At 48.0% G+C, this 16552-nt stretch overlaps 2 protein-coding genes and 1 long non-coding RNA gene across 3 annotated transcripts; 2 read left to right on the forward strand and 1 right to left on the reverse strand.

The window, feature by feature from the left end:
* The first annotated feature begins 76 nt into the window (after positions 1–76).
* On the forward strand, positions 77–11290 carry recql5 (RecQ helicase-like 5). The gene is made up of 19 exons (XM_028411820.1): positions 77–215; positions 361–482; positions 559–1080; positions 1334–1430; positions 1506–1617; positions 1698–1860; positions 2156–2238; positions 6124–6342; positions 6419–6515; positions 7484–7520; positions 7601–7659; positions 7770–7840; positions 8364–8457; positions 8533–8679; positions 8754–9280; positions 9356–9401; positions 9487–9708; positions 9776–9848; positions 9930–11290. The coding sequence occupies exons 1-19, from the start codon at positions 119–121 to the stop codon at positions 10016–10018; spliced, it is 2877 nt and encodes a 958-aa protein (XP_028267621.1). The 5' UTR covers positions 77–118; the 3' UTR covers positions 10019–11290.
* LOC114439779 (uncharacterized) lies at positions 2274–5665 on the reverse strand. Its single transcript, XR_003671089.1, has 3 exons — positions 5259–5665; positions 3568–3686; positions 2274–3491 (listed from the first exon to the last, which is right to left on the reverse strand). It is a non-coding gene; the product is annotated as an uncharacterized LOC114439779 (long non-coding RNA).
* A 137-nt stretch (positions 11291–11427) lies between the features above and the next one.
* Positions 11428–15922, forward strand: cdr2l (cerebellar degeneration-related protein 2-like). Its single transcript, XM_028411848.1, has 6 exons — positions 11428–11505; positions 12156–12288; positions 14223–14335; positions 14417–14565; positions 14713–14877; positions 14966–15922. The coding sequence occupies exons 2-6, from the start codon at positions 12210–12212 to the stop codon at positions 15900–15902; spliced, it is 1443 nt and encodes a 480-aa protein (XP_028267649.1). The 5' UTR covers positions 11428–11505; positions 12156–12209; the 3' UTR covers positions 15903–15922.
* Positions 15923–16552: the final 630 nt, after the last annotated feature.

Here is a 16552-nt window from a genome sequence, read left to right on the forward strand (position 1 = left end):
CTGTGACGTAATTTCAAACTTTTTTTCTGAGCTACCGTCTTCCCGCGACCGCGTCTACGTCATCACCGTGCGACGATGCCAAAGAGGCTTATATGAGTTCTGCACAGACAAGAAAACGATGACAACAAGTTTAAAACAGGCTTTAAAAACTCACTTTGGCTTCGACAGCTTCAGGACCAAACTTCAGGAAGATGTTATCAAGGCTGTCGTCAGAGGTTAGTCCCCAAAAAGTCTGTTTTTAACCACTGTTTGTCTATCTGCTAATACGACGTGAGCCGGATGTTAGCAATAACTTACCTACCGTTTAGCACAACTGTGACGGGAGCAATATGTTCTGAATGTGGCTTTTTTCCCCTGTAGGTGACCGGGATGTGTTTGTGTGCATGCCCACTGGAGCAGGGAAGTCTCTCTGCTACCAGCTGCCTGCTGTTTTGGCTGCAGGCATCACTCTGGTTATTTCCCCTTTAATCGCTCTGATTCAGGTAAATCTGCTTCAAAACAAAACATACTTCAGAGTTCAGTGCAGCATCAGTTACCCCTTCTCTGTTGTCTCTTTAGGACCAAGTGAATCACCTGAAGGATCACAACATCCCTGCCTGCTCCATCAACTCCAAACTTCCTGCAGGGGAGCGCCGTCTGATCATGGCTGACCTGGAGAGCAGCAGCCCAAAGCTGAAGCTTCTCTACATCACCCCGGAGATGGTGGCTTCGCCGTCGTTCCAGCCCTGCCTGACGAGCCTGTTCTCCCGTGGCCTGTTGTCCTATCTGGCTGTGGACGAGGCTCACTGTGTCTCTCAGTGGGGACATGATTTCAGACCGGACTATCTCAAACTGGGTGACCTGCGGGGTCGTCTGCAGGGAGTTCCCTGTTTGGCCCTGACAGCGACAGCACCCAAGAACGTACAGGAGGACATTCTTCAGTCTCTGAGGCTGCGCTCACCACTGTCTTTTTCAACGCCTGTTTTCCGCAGTAATTTGCACTATGATGTGATCTTCAGGGATTTGCTGCCAAACGCCTACGTCCACCTGCATGCCTTCATCATGAAGGCGTTGGCACCGGGTGGAGGGTCAGATGGACAGGTATGTAGACTGCATTCTGTCTAAATCTGTAAATACAAACACAATAAGCACTGTCCCCATCTCACTGAGTCTATATTTCATGTAAGATCTGTAAAAGTTCTTTACTTTACCAAAAGGTTTAAGATTGAAGCAGCTGGACTCAGAACAAAGGTTTAGTTTCACCACTGGTTCCCCAGTTCTGCTGTTTGGGGTGGTGGTGGGTGGTGGTGGTGTCATATCTTCACGTTTAAAACCATGTGGTGTGTGTCAACAGGGCTGTGGGATTGTTTACTGTCGCACACGGGAAGGCTGTGAAACTGTGGCCTATCAGCTCACCAAGCTCGGAGTGTTGGCCAAGCCGTACCATGCAGGTGCGCTCATTTCTCTTCGTGTGTGTGAAAGTGTTGAAAACTGCAGGATTTGGACTTTGAATTCTGCTTTTGCAGGTTTAAAGACAGCAGATCGCACAGAGGCTCAGACTGAGTGGATGCAGGGGAAGGTGCTCGTTATTGTTGCGACCATCAGCTTTGGGATGGGAGTGGATAAGGCCAACGTCAGGTGAGGCAGCGGATTTGAGGCATTCTGTGCATTCTTTTATGTCCCAGAGTATCTTTCTGAAGCGTGCATGGTGATTGCAGGTTTGTAGCCCACTGGAACCTCGCCAAGTCTCTGGCCAGTTACTACCAAGAGTCTGGTCGAGCTGGGAGAGATGGTCTGCCCTCATCCTGTCGCATTTACTATTCCCCAAAGGACAAGGAGCAAATTAACTTCCTCATTCGGCAGGAGATCCACAGGAAACAGGTCAGTGTAACAACAGGATGATATATGGGAAAGTTATTTCCCAGGTCCAGTACTTAATCACAGCATGCATTACTTGATTTGTGTAAAAATGAGACTGTGAAGTGCCTCTAATCTCTGTGTGTAAATGTAAAAGTCAGGCACATCCAAAAACGGATCATATCTGTGAAGTTACAGTCAAAAATCTGCACGCACTCAAATCACACATCAGGTCTTTTGTAAATATGATTTTTCATTTGTCCATTGAGTGCCCTCCACAGCACTCAGAATTAAAGCTTTGTGAACATCTTGTCTGCAGGAGAAACGTGGCTCTGCAAAGGAGTCTGACCAAACAGCCATCAAAGACTTTGAAGCCATGGTGCTGCTCTGTGAGCAGGAAGCGTGAGTGAAGCTTTCAGTAAACACATGCTGACATCTTTTTATTGTTATTATTTATTTACATACAAGTCAAAGGGAGTAGAAGTTTAGAGAAAAAAAAGAATAACGTCTTCAGATGCAGATTGCAGATTTAGATATAAACAAAACATTGTAATCACTTTCAGGGTCTGTCCAGCAGGGGGCAGACCTGCTCTGTCTTTGTTGCACAGTTGAAGTTGCGTTGACAGAGACCACATCATGTTTAGACACTAGTTAAGGCTCCTAGTCTCCGGTTAGTAATGTAAACTTTCAGAAGGATGATTATTTATGTCTGCTCTGCTCAGATAACACTGGTCCTCATGGTCAGACAGCACGGTACAAAAACAGCTTTGGGCTCAGTTAACAATTTTCTTTCTTGTTTTTAACAGCACACTGATTTTTTTTAAAATACAACTCAACTGTATATGTTGAGTTGACAGGGTGACAGGAGGATGCTGCCATGCTCCACCTCTTTCCATAAGACAAGAGTTGGGTGGAGTCAGGCACTGCTGAGATGGCGACAGTTGGAGCCTCCATACAGAGCTCCTGGAGCCCTGTGGGTGACATCACAAAGGGGGCTGTGTGTGGCATTTTCAGGGCAGATTAGGTGTTTCTCCAGGATCTTTATCGGTGCAGTTGTGTCTATTTTGGATACGTTTGTATCTGTTTCCTCTTGCAGCCCTTTGCTGTTGTTGGCACCAAAGTTGTGTATCATCTTTGTGTATCTAGATGATAGAATGAGGGCGTCTGGCCTGACTGCTGCCGAATTCTGTCTGACTGCAGGGTTTCTTCTCCTCTCATATCTGACCGTGTCACAGTTCTGTTTCTCTGTGCATGTTCTGAGTGTTGTAATGCCACATGGGTTCGGCCGTGCTGTTTCCTCAGGCTGAGGTGCTGTTGTTGCCCCCGGGATGCTCTGAGGAATGCAGCCTCTCCTGAAAGCCTGGCAGCCTCAGCAGGTGTGTCTGGCAGCTTTCAGGACATCCTTAACTGTGCTTGTCAGGTGCTTTGTTGTCCAAGGGCTTGGCCTCTCAGGCGCTGCTGCACACACCCTCTATTATATACAAATGTTACAGACTATTACAGGAGCAGAGTGAGGACTGTTTGTGGCGGAGTGTGTGTTTCCAGAGTTTGTGTGTCCTTTGCTCAAATCTTGGGACCCTTCAGCTTCGTCTTGCGGCGGCAGCAGCAGCAGCAGCAGCCCACACACGTTATCACAGTCAGGAGCAGAACCAGCACTGTGAGGGAGCAGACAGAGCATCACAACCAGCTCACAATACAATAAATGTGTCACATTAAACAGCTGCCACTCACAGATGAAGGTTAGGATGACGAAGAACCCTCCCAGCTCTATGGAGTGGGCATTGGGCAGACTGAGTAACTTGACCCATATCCTGCTGAGGAGGTTCAGTGTCTCCTCTCTGGGGTCCATTCTAGGGAAGGAGATAAGGTTTGGTTTACACAGTGTCTGTGTGGTTCCTGTCATCAGGATGTAAGTCCTGTTTGTTCCTGACACTCAGATGCAGAAGGAAGACACAAGCATGAGCTTTACTGATTTTTAATCTGATAATACTTTACACAGGTTTTACCAACAGTGGAATAGACCTAGAGCCACATGTTGTATTTACATTTTTACAGCCTCCGCAAACCACTTTTTATTTACTGTGAAGGTATTTCACATTGCTGAGTCAACAATACCTGTACATAGCCCACTTTATAAGAACTGTTTCTGAGCTCTGTTTTTTTTATCCATTGTTCATGTTTATTTTAATCTCCTCTGTCGCCCTGAGTTCTTGTCATGTGACAGCTGGTCACAGGTGAATCCATCATGGCTTCCTGGTTGTTTTATAAAGCATCCTTTTAGTGACTGAAGTGTTGAATCTCAAAAGTAAAAGTGCAGAAATCTGGTCTGTGTTTGATCAGAGGTTTCTCGTTGTGTACACACTGTGAAGTGATGGGTGGTGCTGGTGGAGCTTCATGCTGTCTTATTGCTGGCTGTGTTATTGTGCTCCTGTTGAATTGCTGAAGTGGGTGTGACAGCTTGTGGCTTCACAAGTACACACTACATAGTGTACATAGTTACAGTCCATTACAGAATCATATACAAATGAATACAAATAGACTGATGCTATTCGGCTAGTGTAGCGTAATCCTGGATATCATCTGTAATAGGAGGGTTAAAGGGGGACGTAATGGCAGCGAAGATAAGTAACAAGTGTTTCAACATTACACTACATAGATATTCTGTTGTTGTTGTGATAAGATCAGCATTTTTCAGAATTATCAGGTCGGACCCTGATCTTAGAGCTCTGACAGGATACTGTGGTGTTTTAACACTTCAACCAGGTTTCTCATGAATAAAGACATGTGTACTTGTGAGTAGCCTGGTTTCTTATGCTGCTTTTCAAGGCTCCTCCTTATCAATTAAACAAAAACAAATTGTTGTTTTTCCTCTTAAGTTTTTTAGGTTTAAATCTGGAGGTAGTCAGGTCATGTCATTAGCACGGCTAAGCTAACCAAAAACAATTTAAAAATCACAGTAAAACAGATGTTAGCTGTTTATTTCTAAGTCAAACCCAAGCATTTTTTCTTCTTGATTACTGATTGAGCTGATAGCTGCAGAGTGTTTCCTGTCAGTTACCGGCCCAAAAAAAAACACGTCAGATTCAGTGCATTCATTGTACTGTCTTGCAGCAGCGGAGTGCAGCTGAAGGTTGTTTTTTTTCTTTAAAGGAGCCTCAGAGAGTTTTTTTTCATTACTTGATGATTCAGATTCCTGCTCTGTGTTTTGTTTCTAATGTGACTGGTCTTGTTGCGCTCCTCATCTCCTCTTTGTAACTGTGTTCTCTTTAATGATGCCGTCAGTCTTCCTGCCGACCTCCTCATTTTAAACCTGACTTGTTTAACTTTCCATGTTTGCTCTTAAAAAAGTTTAAAACAGATTCTTGGCATTCCTGCCCAGCCTGCAGTTTTTCTGAGCAGCACACACACACACAAACACTTACCTGTTAGAGTCTCTCCTGTCTTCTCCACGTCAGAAATGACAACAGTGGTCGATGAGGAGTTGAAGAACGGGACAGCTGCTCCCTGAAGGAGTTGCCTGCTGAGCGTCTTGTTTGGTAGCGTGTTTGATTGTTGACGGGATGTTCAGAGGGGAGGAGGAGGAGGAGGAGGAGGAGGAGTGCTCAGGCGCTGCCAGTCATTAGCAGTGAAGTCCAGATTAGTGTTAGGAGAACAGATCTGACACGCCGCACATGGACGAGGGAAAGTGAGCAGAGGCACCAAAATAAACCCCGCTCACCGCTCTCCTGCGTCCTCGCTGCTTGACTTCAGAGGCTGCTTTGTGTTTGGCGGTTGTGCCGAGGAGCAGCGGCAGCTCCTCTCTGTGTTTCCCCACCTCCTCCGCTCACGCTGCTTCTCTCTGTTTTAGGAGAGGAGGTGGCAGCGTTTCCATTCCCAGGGAGGTAGTTAGGATGTTGTCAAAGTGACTCGTCCCAAGCAGGCTCTGTTAGTGTGTGTGTGTGTGTGAAAACTGGCTGTTACATAAGGCTGGATCTGATACAAGAGAGTGGCCTTTTTATAAAAAGAATCACACCTAAAGCAGAGATTTTTATAGGAGACGTACTGTGAAGGGAGAAAGTGAGAAAATCTCATTTTAATTAATAATGTGTGCATTCACTTTTGGTGTTGTTCTCTTTGACAACACACAAGAGTGGTGACGTATTTCATAACAAAACACATTGATTATATTAGTGTGTGATGGTTACACAACAGCCATCAGGATCAATAATGCACTGCAGGCTCTGTGTATGATGGAGACACCTTTACTGTGTGTCTGTTGTGGAGATAACTCTTTTGTTCTCCCTTCAGCTGCCGCCACGCCACCATTTCCAAGTTCTTCGGAGACAAGACGCCAAACTGCGCGGGCAACTGTGATTATTGTCGTAACCCCAAAGCCGTGCGCGCCCAGCTGGAGAGGGCGGCGGCGCTCAGCACCAAGACCGAAGCTCAGAGCAAAGAGCCCAGAGGACCCTTCGGGTTCCACCCTGACCAGTACGAAGGAGGGAAGAAGGGCTACGGCTTTGAAAGGCAGGACGGCTTTTATTGTTGGCACATTTATGCAGCACGGATATGCATGTTTTAACTCTGATGTCACGCTGTCTAGGTACGATGAAGTAGAAGACGCCTGCAGTAACGATGAGGCGGACAAGAGGAAGAAGGAGTTCTCTGAGCTCTATCGGAAGCAGATGAACCTGCGGAAGGTGAGTCAGAAATCAGCACACACAGACTCAGTGATGGATGGGTCCAAAGGTAGAGTTGAGGCCAAAACATCTAAATTGCCCCCTGGTGGCTGGCTGCAGTATAGCCCTGTCTCCTATATGTTAAAAACCAGATATTTTGGCCTCGCTTTAGTACAACGGGCGGAGGCGGAGCCGCGTCGTCCATCTATTGGACACTCGTTGATATAAACAATGAATAACACCTCCCGCACACATCGTTTTTGTAGTGTATCTACACATCTGCATTCCAGCTGTTGGAAGCAGAGGCTGATGGGGCCCCTCTTGTTTAAATCACTCCCACATGTTCAGTGGAGTTGGCGCAATAAAATATTCCTCTGCAGGTTTTATAACGCAGCATAAAGACAAAGGAGTGTGAAGAGACTTAGAAACAACAAGAGGGATGATGGAGGACGACATGCAGCGCTGAAGTTTATTTAAATGTGTCATATTTGGACAGTAAGGTGTGTGTAATGTTTTACCTCCTTATTGTAGCTTTGTGTTCAGTAAAGTTTGACCAGGCTTTGGCACAAACACAACTCAGGGTCTGTTTGAAGTCTGAAGACATAGTTAATGTGTGTATTTGGCTGTGAAGGTAACAGCAAACAGAGCTGAGGACCAAGATGGAGGAAGTGCACCAGCCTGTCACTGCTATAAGTAATACAGAAGGATGTTTGGTTTGTGTTTCTGCAGGGTGGAGACGATTGAAGCGAGGCGTCTGGACTTGTAGAGTTCTCTTGAAGACAGACATCCAAGCAGCTTCATCAGTTCTGTTTGGTGGGAAACATGGTTTATATGTGGTGGTTTCCCATGTTTCCCCACCAAACAGTTAGAACTGATGAAGCTGCTTGGATGAGCAGCGAAACATCTCTACAAGTCCAGACGCCTCGCTTCAATCGTCTCCAACAATATGACCTGAATGACTGAGAATCTTCATCATCATCTTTCTGCAGGGTGCTGACACTCAGAGGGAAGACTTCATCCCCCCAGGTAACACAGAAGCAAGCATGATTCTGACTGTGTGTGTGTGTGTGTGCGGTCATGTGACCACTGTGTGTCCTGCCGTGCAGATGCAGACTGCCCGCTCAGAGAGGCCAGCAGCCAGAGGATCCCGCGGCTCGCTGTGAAGGTACCGTCACAGTCCTCATACCTGACTCACAGCTCATCACGTGTGAGTGTGTGAGTGTGTGTGAGTGTGTGAGTGTGTGCTCATCATTTTTGTGTCAACTTGCATTTCAGGCCAGAGAGCACTGCCTGCACCTCCTGCAAGAGGCACTAGAAGGCCAGCAGGGGGCAGAAGATGCATTCGGGTAATGTCAACACACGTCAACGTTATGTGTGTATTAGAAGTTCTCACGTTCAGGTTCAAAGCACTCAGCAAAAACACAGTTTAATACAAAACTTCTATTATTAATTATTAATTTAAAAGGAGGCCTGATGATGATACCTCCTTATTTTGACCAGTAGTGAACAAAACACATGCAAGACTTTTCCTTTAAGTTTAAACCTTTTTTCCTTTGAAGTTTACTTTTTTTTCTCAGAAATTTACACTTTTTTCCAACATTTTTTTGAGCTGTGGCTTAACTCTCCATAATTCTGTATCAGTCAGAGCTGCTAACTGTGCTGTGTCATGTGCTAGCTCAAGCTTCAGATCCACTCCTGCGTCTCTTTTTACAGCTCTCGGTTGTTGCAGCTCTCAACAACCAAACTTGTTATTTTACTCTTTTATTGTTTGTCCCGTCGCTCTGGAATCTGAGGTGAAATTATGACCAGCGGTGCAGTTCTCTATATAAAATAGCAACATGACCACAGCGTTTGTCCTCCGTCTCACAGCTGTGACAGTCTGTCCTTGGCCGCGGACATCGAACATGAAGTTTTCAGAAACAGCAAATCTGCCAACTTGTACAAAGCCGCCGTCCTGAAGAAGGTAACTGCAGACTGACTGTGTGAGATTCAGCCGTTCTGAGAGAACACAGAGCTTATTTGTGCTCTTATTTTGAAGGTATCAGAGATGAAGAAACCTGCAGCTGCTCCAACAGGAGGAGAAAAAGGAGCAGACATCAGCGGCAGCGACTCCACAGAGTCAAAAAAAAAGGTTCCAAGCACCGAGGAGCTGCACGGCTTCACACCTGCATCTGAGATCTACTCTGTAAGCGTTGTTCTTCTTCTTCTTCTTACTTCACAATGATGCAGACGATAACGTGTTTTTCTGCGTTTCCCCAGATGAAGCGTAAAAGAGTGGGAGCAGGACAGAGAGGATCGTCCGACCCCTTCCTGACTGCCCAGGAGCTGCTCAGGTCCTCCCTGTCAGATGCCACCAAAGGGACGCTCGATAAAGGCTCAGTGGACTCAACTATCAAAGACACACCGACGACCGCTTCATCATCCCAGCGAGCCCAAGCGAGCACCGTCACTGCCTCCCTGAACAGCCCGACCAAAGGAGGCAAGGCCCTGAGCAAGAAGCAGCAGAAACTGGCAGACGCTGCCAAGAGCTCCCGCGACATTTCCCATTACTTTGTGAAGAAACAAACATCAGAGAAAAGCCAGGAGGATGCTACGATGTCTCACACTCCCACTGCGACCTCTGAAGAAAACATCAGCCAGGAGCAGCATGACCCAGCAGAGAGGCCGCCTGAGGTATCACAGACTCAAGAAGAGATCCAGGCTGACAGCAAAGCTGAGGTAACAGTTGTACCTGATGATGAAGAGGAGGAAACGCGTCAAGACTCTTCTGAGCAGGCGATGACAGAGTAATGTGCTCTGATTTATCACAGCTCTGGAAAGGTTTGTTTCAGCTCTAATTTCACCTCTTTAATCTCACACAGACAGAACACACCTGAAGAGGCAGCGAACACATGTGGGACTACACAGGTAGGCTGAAAATATTAAATAGTGTTCTCTGAATTCTGACTTCTGACAGAAGAATGACACTGTCACTCTTCACATGTGTGCCCAGATGACAGAGGACCTGATCTCAGACAGGCAGTCGCCTCCTCCGGCGAAGCGAAGCCGGCACACAGATGGGAGCAGCAGAAAAGTGACCTTTAACCCCAACGTCCAGGAGAGGGCGCTGCAGCCAGCCAACGAGCCGCCGAAGCCTGTGACGCTGAAGGAAGCGGCTGATATCGTGGTCCGTTATCTGGACCCGTTTTACACTCAGGGAAAATTTGCCACTAAGGTGAGTAGTGTTGTGTTTCAGAAGTGTTTGCTGGGTGGCGACTCTGAGCCGTTTGCTGTCTGTGTAGGAGCTGTTTAAGTCCTTCGCTCGATACCTGTCTCACCTGCTGGCAGAGCGGAGGAGTCGAGGAAAAGGACAAGGTGAGCAGAGACATCCAATGTCCTGAGATCTGGTTTTCCTGGTGTAAAAGGACTGTCTGACTCTGCTCTGTGGCTCCACAGTGAAAGCAGAGGCCAAAGTCCTCATCAAGAAGCTCTTCAGCAAGGTGCAGCGCTGTGAGAGCGAAGCCGACTGGAAGCACCTTAAATGACCGCACGCTGCGCACACTGACTGATGGGAGGTGCAGAGGTCTCCTCTTCATCGGTGACCAGTTTACAGTTTTTTTAGACCTGCTTTATTGCTGCTGTGAATAATTTAGCAATAAAACAGGGGCTCTAACAGTCTGAGAGCAGGGGGGGGGGGGGTCAGAGAGGATGAGACACAAACCAGCTGCATCCATCAGAGGACACGGCCTTCCTAGAAACATCCAGCCATCACAGCAACACGATGAATCCCTCCGCCATCATGGAGGAGCAGCAGCATGGTGACACCACAGTGATGCAGCCGGTCCTCACATGAAGCCTGTAAGGATGCAGCCGGACTGAGACACTGAGGTCTCAGTTGTGGTCCACGCAGAAACAGGACATTCATGTTTCATTCTGCACCTGAACTCACTGGAAACTGTGTTTACGTCCATACTGCAAGACAAGGGAAGTCCAACTGCTCCAGAGTCACAGCTCACCAGGACATTTAAAGGTGTGTTTGTGGCATTATCAGTCAAAACAAACAAACAAACAGCATAAAAACAACTAAAATTCACAGCATCTATGTAGTGAGTTGCTGCTAGCATGCTAGCCAGCTAGCAGTAGTCTGTACTGTTTTTTTTTAGTGAGTCAATGTAGCACCTAGTCTGCCTTCAGCCCAACAAAAAAGTTAGAATGAGTAGCCATTTTTTATTTTACTCTCCTTATCAATCATGTTGATTGACAGTAAATCAGCTGAAGCTCTGTGACCACTGGAGAGCAGGAAGAACTGACCGGTTAGTGACTGTTAAGATGTCTGCTGTGAAGATACTGTTATACTGTTTGTTAGCATGCTAACAGTTGTTCCATTAGTTCTAAATGAGAGGTCAAACGTTTGACCTGGTGGTGGTCTCTTCTCTGGGGAACATGAATTTATTTATCAGCTGTAAACGTGTCCTTGAAGTGCTGCTATGTGTGTGTGTGTGTGTGTGGCTAAAGGAACCAAAAACAGGACGACCTGTAAAGAGTGGAGACGTTTAGTTAGAATTTAGTTTAGTTAGTTTTATTTCTCTGTTGGCAGAGTGGTGGGTCCTCTGTTTGTTTGTTTGTTTTCATCTTTTTTTGGGAAGCTTTCCTTATGTTAGTGCCTGTCAGGACTGTGGAAGACCCACAGAGGACCCACAGAGTCCACAGTCGGCAGGAAGAAAACTTGAAGCTCGGATGGACACAAAGGTCTGACTGTCTCAGCTTCTCTTTGTGTCTGAATGTTTACAATAAAGTCTGTGGTGACGAGGACACTGAACCCACACACTGAGACATCACTTATTATTATTATTAATATTAATAATCATATTATTAATGGTTTGTAATGGATGGGATAGTGAAACGTGCTGGAGCTGTGTGAGCTGGAAGAAGAGGAGGAGGAGGAGACATCCCTGCTGGGGACACTGCTGCTGCTGCTCTTGTCAAATGAACAGTGACGTCACCCCAGCGGTGCTGCCTTCATGAGCTCCCCGTAAGTTTGATACACAACTGTAACTCATTATTAGAATTACTCAGAATTAAAGGGTTTTCAGCGAACATGCACCAAACATGAAAGAAGTAAAACAGTGGGAGGGAAGCTCGCTCTTTCACATAAAAGTTTTTATATCATTGTTTGTATGGGAAAATGGCCATTTTTAAAAAAGCTTCCGTGTCATGTGACTCAGAAATAAGATATATATATATATATATATATATATATATATATATATATATATATATAAAAGACACGCCTCTATTAAGGATAATTCTATTTTATATTATTTTTATGTTATGCGGGTTTTTTTGCCTTTTAAACGTCCTTTCCTATTCCTAGATCACATTTCCCAGCGCCCTTGAACGCAGCAGTAGCATCGTTTCCAGCGTTCATTCTGCACGCGCGCCCTGCTGCACATCACACAGACACACACGCGCGAGCTCGTGCTGATTTGACGGCACGGCTGCAGGTGTAACCGCGTGCGCGCACGTGGCCTCTGTCATTCCTGCCAGGTGCTAAAAGAAATCAGGCTGAAACGCTGTTACACACACACACACACACACACACACACACACACACACACACGGAGCCGCTGTTGTTTGTTGTCACTTCCGGCGGTGTGTGTGTTTGTGTGTGTGCGCGAGCAGCGGCGGTGAAGCAGCAGCAGCGGCAGCAGGAGGAGGAGAAGTTGAGCAGCATCGATGCTTCGCGCGGGGAGGATGGAGGAGTTTGTGACGGAGGAAGAGGAGCCCTGGTACGACCAGCGGGACCTGGAACAAGGTGAGGCGGCGCGGCGGCTCCCTCAGAGCGGGTAACAATGAAACATGGGTCCGTGGTGCAGGAGGGGAGGAGCGGGCAGCCGCCGCTACCTCTGCCAATTACTGTTTATCATGTCAGCTGCGTTCCCCACAACCCTGCTGTCGGTCTGTGGTAGATTTTCTCTACTGTCACACTCTGAGTGTGTGTGTGTGTGTGTGTGTGTGTGTGTGTGTGTGTGTGTGTTTGGAGCTCTATGTTTTAAAATAATCTGGGTAAAATCTGCAGAAGATTCCCAGAAATGTTTGGAAATCTTTGCTCTTCCTGTTCAGTGATGCCTTTAATGGATGCACTGTGGTGGACTGTTGACAGTGTGTGTGTCTGTGTGTGTGTGTGTGTGTGTGTGTGTGTGTGTCCTTCAGCATCTCCTGATTACCTGCTGACCCAGAGAACTAAAGCAGCTTTGTGTCTCATCATAGTATTGTATCAGAGATGGAAGGAGAGGGAGAGGCAGGTGGATTTGACTCTCTCTCTCTCTCTCTCTCTCTCTGTGTGTGTGTGTGTGCGTGTGTGTGTGTGTGTGTGTGTGTGTGTGTGTGTGTTGTCAGTTTTTCATCTTCAGTCCTTAAAGCTCTGAGCTGATCTGATTAGGGAGCCCCAGACGAGGCCTCCTTAGTCGGGATCAGAGATTTCATGGAGGCGTAACTGCCACACAGAAAAAACACAAACACTGTTGTTTAGTCCCAGAAACGAGGACAAACCAGAGACGCTGAGTCCTCGGCCATCTTCCTGCTCCATCACTGCACATCATTACGTAACTGAGCGCGGGCACGTGCCGGCCTCAGGACGCTGAGCTGGAGGCTCATTATCACTCTGCTGAAACAGGAAATGACAGAAGAGACGGATAAGGTGCTGTGTGTGTGTGTTCCTGTGATTGCTCACGCCCTGCACAGCGCTGATAAAACACTCCATTCATGTCCAGTAATGGCCGTCAAAGCCTCTCTGTGTCTCTGCTCCTACAGAGACGTCTCGTTGTTGTTGTTGTTTCCTCTCCGGCCTGTTTGAGGTTGTGTGTGGCAGCTGCTGGTGATGGGAGGCACAGTGGTGGATGTTTGATGATGTTTAATGTTCCCCTGTTATCAGGACACTCAGGTTGTCCTGGAGTGGAACTAACACATTAAGAACCACAGCAGAACATGTCTGAGTGTCATGCTGCATTTCAGGCGACTCAAAAGTCGGGATTTTCTGACCTCTTACATTTAACTCCTTAGTGGGACGCTGCTCAAAGCCAAAGTTTCACCGGTGAACTTAAGTAAGATCAAATGTAGTCGTCAATATATTAGACTACAAGACAATGATGTCAGTGTTTTTATTATTCTGTTAAATCAGAGATCAGTGTCAGGTTTGTGTTGAACCTTTGGGGGAGATTTTGGAGCACCTGGAGGTCAGAGGTTAAAGGTCAGACACCTCCGACTGAGTCCTGAACGCAGCATGAGAATCTTTCCCACAGAGAGGGAGCTTTAATGGAGAGGTGCGCTCCTGATGCTAATCAACAACAACAAACATGGCGGCATGTGCGTGTTGGCTGTTCACACCAAAACAAACTCCCACCTCTGTACCTTTCACACAGAACAGTGAGGAGCAGGTCTGTCAGCGTCCTGTGAGGACGTCCTGGCAGCTTGTAGGTGTGACGATGGTCTACAGAGATGCTAACAGCTAATGCTAGTTTGCAAAGGTCCTTCTGCAAAGGTCCCCAGCAGCTTGTTGTGTTTCCACTTAGTTACATGGTGGAAGTTAGCGTGTGACTGACAGATGATTCTTCCAGTCAGCTGTTGAGTTGGGACAAATTAAAGGGACGGCGTCCCATTTTTTTAAACAGGCCGTGTTTGTTTTTCTGCTTGTCAACAATGAGACGACAGATGCTGATGTGAACCTGGTTTCGTGTCTCTCTCCATCAGATCTGCATCTGGCTGCAGAGCTCGGTAAGACTCTGCTGGAGCGCAACAAGGAGCTGGAGGACTCCCTGCAGCAGATGTACATCAACAATGAGGATCAGGTGCAGGAGATCGAGGTTTGTGAGTCAGAGCGCCGCTTGACGTGTCGCCCCCCCCCCTCACACATCACTTCTCTAATGAGGCCCCATGTGTTTCAGTATCTGTCCAAGCAGCTGGAGATGCTGCGTGAGATGAACGAGCAGCACGCCAAGGTGTACGAGCAGCTGGACGTGACCGCCAGGGAGCTGGAGATCACCAACGAGAAGCTGGTGCTGGAGAGCAAAACGTCTCAGCAGAAAATCGACCGGTGAGTCCGCCTGCCGCTCATCATAATCAGGGATTAAAGTCTGTTACAAATCTCTGAATGCTGCCTCTGTTTGCCTGTTTTGTAACCATGACCTGTGAAAATCACCTTTTTTATGATGTAACAGGAAGCGTGTGTGTGTGTGTGCAGGTTGACTGGCACCATGGAGATGCTGCGTGGTCAGGTGGACAGTCTGACGGCTCGGGTGGAGGAGCTGAGGACTCTGGAGGAGCTGAGAGTCCGCCGAGAGAAGAAGGAACGACGCAAGACTGTTCACTCGTTCCCCTGCCTGAAGGAGCTCTGCACCGCTCCGAGGTCAGAGGTCATCCAAAACAGGAAGTGCTTAATTTTGTCTCACATTTAAACGCTCAGTCCATGAATCTGTGGCGTCGCTTTCTCTCAGGTATGAAGATGGCTTCCTGCTGGCTAATCCGGGCAGCGTGGACCTCGCTGAGAGACAGCCGCTGGATGCTGAAAATGAGCGTCTTAAAGACATCATCGCGTCTCTGCACTCAGCCATGGCCACCGAGCGGTCCAAGCGGGAGAATGTGGAGCGGGAGTGCGCCGCCGTGCTGCAGGAGTTTGAGTGTCTGGAGCAGCGGCTGCTCGGCGCCGAGGGCTGCCAGCTGCGCGTCCAGGAGCTCGAAGCCGAGCTCCAGGAGATGCAGCAGCTCAGGAAGTCCAGGATGTGTCTGATGGGGGACATGGAGGACGGCCTGGAGGCGTTGCTGAGTAACGGGCCTGAGACGGACACCCCAGAGGAGGAGGCGGGGCAAGAGGAGGGAGGTGAAGGAGGTGCTGGAGAGGGTGGGGGAGCGGGGCAGCAGGGAGGCCCTGTGAGGAAGAGCTGCAGCGACACGGCCCTGAACGCCATCTCAGCTCGTGACGCCTCAGGGCGGCGGCAGGGCAGCTACGCCCTCCACGCCAACGGCGTGCGGAAGCGGGGCATGTCCATCCTGCGGGAGGTGGACGAGCAGTACCACGCCCTGCTGGAGAAGTACGAGGAGCTGCTGGGGAAGTGCCGCCGCCATGAGGAGAGCCTGTGCCACGCCGGAGTGCAGACGTCACGGCCCGTCTCCAGAGACCCGTCCATGAAGGAGTACAGCCTGGTCTCTGCCGGGCCTTCAACATCCGGTGCCGTAGCCACGCCTCCGACACCGCCTCAGACGCCTTCCACGCCCGAGGCCCTGGAGGGGATCAGCCGGCAGGTGGAGCAGGTGGACAAACGGCTGAGCCAGAACACGCCCGAGTACAAAGCCCTGTTCAAGGAGATCTTCTCTCGGCTGCAGAAGACGAAGAGCGACATGAACGCCACCAAGAGCAGAAAGACTCACAAATGACAGGTACACACAGCCGCACGCGGCCGACTCATTACCTCACTGACCTGAGGGGTCAGGGTGGATACATGTTGTCACGCAGGTGGTGGTGGTGGTGGTGGTGGAGGCTGATCTACACGAAACTGCCAAATGTTGAGGATGAAAAACCTTTTCTGACTGACGGAGGTTTTGTTGTGTTGTCGTATTTGTAACTTCAAATATTTGCCAATTATTTTGTAATTAATGAAACACTGATGAAGCCAAATATTTAAACAACCATCAGAAGCATGTAACTAATGAAACTAAACGCAGAACCTGAACCTCTGAAAGCAAAAATCAGTCCGAGGAGCTTCTAGACGGCATGCTGCGCGCTGAGCTGCATCTCTGTTTCAGGGAATCCACACTGTGCAAACTGTTGTTTTCTGTAGATTAAAAGTCAATCAACCAATGTTCACTTTACTTCTAATCATTAATTTGAACCACTTTTAAAAGAAGAAATGGTAAATTATCAACAAAGCATTAAGATAAAGATCAGCTACGGGTGTCTACTTGTTGAGTTAGCAGCTAGAGTTAGCATGCTACCAAGCTAGCGGCAGCTTGTAGCATTGGTTGTCGAACTGTCGATCTCTGACCTTCACTAGCTAACTTCAACCAAACGTGATAATCCACTGAGG

The sequence above is a fragment of the Parambassis ranga genome, chromosome 8 (assembly GCF_900634625.1).
Source record: "Parambassis ranga chromosome 8, fParRan2.1, whole genome shotgun sequence".
Classification (NCBI taxonomy): domain Eukaryota; kingdom Metazoa; phylum Chordata; class Actinopteri; family Ambassidae; genus Parambassis; species Parambassis ranga.